The 5018-nt window shown below is 43.5% G+C and overlaps 1 protein-coding gene across 1 annotated transcript in view; it reads left to right on the top strand.

Moving 5' to 3' along the window:
- LOC119421555 (E3 ubiquitin-protein ligase SMURF2) overlaps positions 1-2270 on the top strand; it is an 81654-nt gene extending 79384 nt beyond the window's left edge. The window contains exons 16-17 of the mRNA XM_037688898.1: positions 1418-1676; positions 1755-2270. Of these exons, the coding sequence (XP_037544826.1) occupies positions 1418-1676; positions 1755-1997 (502 nt within the window). The 3' untranslated portion in view covers positions 1998-2270. The remainder of the gene's footprint in view (positions 1-1417; positions 1677-1754) is intronic.
- The last annotated feature ends 2748 nt before the right edge of the window (positions 2271-5018 follow it).

The following is a 5018-nucleotide window of genomic DNA, read 5'->3' as shown; positions in this document are numbered from 1 at the left end:
TTTTTTTTTTTTTTTTTTTTTTTCATTTAGCCTTTATTTATCCAGGTTAGTCTCATTGAGCCACGAGAACTCATTTTCAAGAGAGACCTGTTTTTTTAGGGAGCACATGGTGGGGGTTAAGGGCCTTGCTCATGGGCCCAGAGTGGGGCGAATGAGGGTGGGGGCAAGTGTGGGTGTTTCACCTACCCCACCCACAATTTTTTGATGTTGTCGGGGCCGGGGCGTGAACCGGCGATCTTCGGATCACAAGCCCACCTCTCTAACCTAAAATAATATACTTAAGATGTATCTTCAGCTTCAAACCCTAAACTTCTCCTATATCTTGATAACAGTGCCCCCTAGGGGTTTGTGTTTTTACACTTTTAAAGCATATGTTCAGAAATGGTGAAAGGATTTTAATGGAAATGTTCCAATTAATATGCCACCTGCTGTAGATAACTATTTGAATGAGCTATAGGTTAGTCAGAGCGGGGCCAAGGCCAACACTGACTTCTGCTGTTTTTAAACACTCCAAATCTTGAAAGTTTGACAAGCTGACACGATTGTGTTTGGAGAAATATTAAGATAATCCAGCTGGAAGTGCTCCGTGTTTCACCAGAAGTGCTACAACTACCTGCTATATGTACATGCAAATAATCCCAGACTTCTGTTTAAATAATGTGATCCAAAACTGATAGTGGTGGAAAGATAAGACAGCAACAATCTCCTTTTGTCTTGGCTCCACTTGAACTCAGAATTAAACTTTATTTCGCTAAACAGAAGCTGTTCAAAGAGTTATTTGCAACAGGTAAGATGTTTATTGTTCATAACCTTTCAGCCCAGAGCCCCACTTCAAAAGATCTGATTACACCTTTAATCCCATCCATCCATCCATTTTCTTTACCCGCTTATTCCATTTTGGGTCACGGGGGTCGCTGGTGCCCATGTCCAGCAATCACTGTGCGAGGGGCGGGGTACACCCTGGACAGGTCGCAAGTCCATCACAGGGACACATAGAGACAAACGAGACAAACAACCATTCACTCTCTCATTCACACCCAGGGACAATTTAGAGTTACCAATCAGCCTAACATGCATGTTTTTGGTCTGTGGGAGGAAACCAGAGCACCCGGAGAAAACCCACGCATGCACGGAGAGAACATGCAAACTCCACCCAGAGAGGCCCCTGGACCGGGGTTTGAACCAAGGACCTGCTCGCTGAGAGGCAGCAGCTCTACCAGTTGCGCCACCGTGCTGTGCTGCTACCTTTAATCCCACAAATTCAAAATACTTTATTTAAACACAAAACAAAATAGTTCTTGCAGAAGTGTCTTTATTTAATCCCCCCCACACACACACACACACACATACACACGCACAAAAGGTTCAGGTACAAAAAGCAAATTTTCCTTTCATTTATGTGTAATGTTGCCAACAGGGACAATGACATCACAGGTGTGCTGGACCACACCTTCTGTGTAGAGCACAATGCTTACGGCGAGATCATCCAGCATGAGCTCAAACCAAATGGTAAAAGCATCCCGGTCACTCAGGACAACAAGAAGGAGTACGTCCGCCTCTACGTCAACTGGCGTTTTCTGCGAGGCATCGAGGCCCAGTTCTTGGCTCTGCAGAAAGGCTTCAATGAGGTCATCCCCCAACACCTGCTCAAGTCTTTTGATGAGAAGGAGCTGGAGGTACGTCTTCGTTTTTGTATTCATATGTTCATTTAAAGTTCTAATCCAAACCTGCTGAAACAATTGGTCTGCCTGTAGTTGATCGTGTGCGGCCTGGGGAAGATCGACATCAACGACTGGAAGTCCAACACGCGGCTCAAGCACTGCACTCTGGACAGCAACATCGTGAAATGGTTCTGGAAAGCTGTGGAGTCCTTCGACGAGGAGCGCAGGGCCCGGCTGCTGCAGTTTGTTACCGGCTCTTCAAGAGTTCCTCTGCAAGGTTTTAAGGCCCTGCAAGGTAAAAAAAAAAAAAAAAAAAAAAAGGGCCAAAAATCATAGCTATTAGCCAGGTTGTGTTGTTTTAATGCGTACTGAATGCTAATTAAAACAATGTCTCTTTGGTGCTCAGTCTCTGTCAGCACACTTTAGTAATTATAAACCTGATAAGTTTACTGACTTTAATGTATATTTAACAGAATAAAGGAATCACGGCTGTTGTTTTAGAGACATTTTGCAGGAAAATGGCAGCATTAGCACCGATTTTTATATCTGAAATGAAACCGTTTATCTCAGTGTCCATTTATCTAATTGAAATTCAATAGCAAAAAATTGGTAAGATGAAGCTGAAAGAAGCACAAAATGCAGAAAAATAAAACAAATGCAGAAAAAAGTTACAATTTGAGAAACTAGCTAAAAGCTGAAATTAGCAAAATAGAAGCTGAAATGAGCATGAAAAAAGAAGTGGCAACAATTTATCAAAACAAAGGACATGGAGAACAATGCTACCTAATAGCCGAAGTGCCGGCATGCTAACATCAAACAGAGAAATGCTAGCTAAGAAGCAAAATTAGTGAAAAGCTAGATGAGCACTAGAATACTGGTACTCTAGATTGCTAAATGTAGCAAAGCGTTAGCAAAAAAACTGAGTAGAATTAACATAAGCAGAGCAGACTTCACATTAACACAGCAGAATGCTAGCACAAAGCAGGCAGATGTAGCTTTAACAAGTAAGAATTAGCATTAGCAGGGCAAGATTAGCATTAGCAGGGCATAATATTAGCAAAAACCAGGGTCGAATTGTCTAAAAAAACATTGTCAGGTCCTCTGGATTAATTCTTCTTTGTTGAAACGTTTCATATCCAAAAGACTTCTTCATTCTGAGGAGCTGCAATAAACTCAGTCTTATAAATAGCACCTTCTCTTAGTGGATCAACCAATTTGCTCCTGACAGCCAAAAAAACTGTTCACATGCAAAAGGAGGACCATCAGCCTAACGACCGATTGTTAGAGCCCTGAGTGATACTAGCAATAACATCATTGTAAGAAGGTGACAGTTGAACACGGAGGCCTCCATCCCTGTTGAATGATGGACGGTTTCTTTTCACAAAGGTGGCCTCCTTTGCTCCTCTCTCAAACCAACGTTCCTCTCTATCAAGGATGTTATTGAATCAGTATCAACCAGTGTCAGGAGGGCTGTGATCAGTCTTACATAGGGGGAAACTAAACAGCCACTGGCCAAAAGGATGGACGGACCAGCACAGAAGAGCAACATCATCAGGCCAGGACTCTGCGGTCTACACTCATCTCCAGGCCAGCGGTCACTCGTTCAGGGATGAAGATGTTCACATCCTGGACAGAGAGGAACGATGGTTTGAGAGAGGAGTAAAGGAGGCCATCTTTGTGAAAAGAAACCGTCCATCATTAAACAGAGGTGGAGGCCTCCGTGTTCAACTGTCCCCCTCTTACAATGCTGTTATTGCTAGTATCACTCAGCCCTCTGTGAATAGCAAGCGGCCATCAGGGCCTCTTTTTTTGCATGTGAACAGCTACAGTGCCTTGTGAAAGTATTCGGCCCCCTTGAACTTTTCAACCTTTTGCCACATTTCAGGCTTCAAACATAAAGATATAAAATTGTAATTTTTTTGTGAAGAATCAATAACAAGTGTGCCACAATCGTGAAGTGGAATGAAATTTATTGGATGTGTCAAACTTTTTTAACAAATAAAAAACTGAAAAGTGGGACGTGCAATATTATTCAGCCCCTTTACTTTCAGTGCAGCAAACTCACTCCAGAAGTTCAGTGAGGATCTATGAATGATCCAATGTTGTCCCAAATGACTGATGACGATAAATAGAATCCACCTGTGTGTAATCAAGTCTCCATATAAATGCACCTGCTCTGTGATAGTCTCAGGGTTCTGTTCAAAGCGCAGAGAGCATCATGAAGACCAAGGAACACACCAGGCAGGTCCGAGATACTGTTGTGGAGAAGTTTAAAGCCGGATTTGGATACCAAAAGATTTCCCAAGCTTTAAACTTCCCAAGGAGCACTGTGCAAGCAATCATATTGAAATGGAAGGAGTATCAGACCACTGCAAATCTACCAAGACCCGGCCGTCCCTCTAAACTTTCATCTGGAACAAGGAGAAGACTGATCAGAGATGCAGCCAAGAGGCCCATGATCACTCTGGATGAACTGCAGAGCTCTACAGCTGAGGTGGGAGAGTCTGTCCATAGGACAACAATCAGTCGTTCACTGCACAAATCTGGCCTTTATGGAAGAGTGGCAAGAAGAAAGCCATTTCTCAAAGATATCCATAAAAAGTGTTGTTTAAAGTTTGCCTCAAGCACCTGGGAGACACACCAAACATTTTTTTTTCATTTAGCCTTTATTTATACAGGTAGTCTCATTGAGCCACGAGAACTCATTTTCAAGAGAGACCTGTTTAGGGAGCAGATGGGGGTTAAGGGCCTTGCTCATGGGCCCAGGGTGGGGCGAATGAGGGTGGGGGCAAGTGTGGGTGTTTCACCTACCCCACCCACAATTTTGATGTTGTCGGGGCCGGGGCGTGTGGAACATGTGGAAGAAGGTGCTTTGGTCAGATGAAACCAAAATCGAACTGTTTGGCCACAATGCAAAACGATATGTTTGGCGTAAAAGCAACAGAGCTCATCACCCTGAACACACCATCCCCACTGTCAAACATGGTGGTGGCAGCATCATGGTTTGGACCTGCTTTTCGTCAGCAGGGACAGGGAAGATGGTCAGAATTGATGGGAAGATGGATGGGGCCAAATACAGGACCATTCTGGAAGAAAACCTGTTTGAGTCTGCAAGAGACCTGAGACTGGGACGGAGATTTATCTTCCAACAAGACAATGATCCAAAACATAAAGACAAATCTACAATGGAATGGTTCACAAATAAACGTATCCAGGTGTTGGAATGGCCAAGTCAAAGTCCAGACCTGAATCCAATCGAGAATCTGTGGAAAGAGCTGAAGACTGCTGTTCACAAACGCTCTCCTTCCAACCTCACTGAGCTCGAGCTGTTTTGCAAAGAAGAATGGGCAAGAATTT

Source organism: Nematolebias whitei, chromosome 15, assembly GCF_014905685.2.
Source record: "Nematolebias whitei isolate Nwh7 chromosome 15, NemWhi1, whole genome shotgun sequence".
NCBI lineage: Eukaryota > Metazoa > Chordata > Actinopteri > Cyprinodontiformes > Rivulidae > Nematolebias > Nematolebias whitei.
This window is presented reverse-complemented; position numbering and strand designations above follow the sequence as displayed.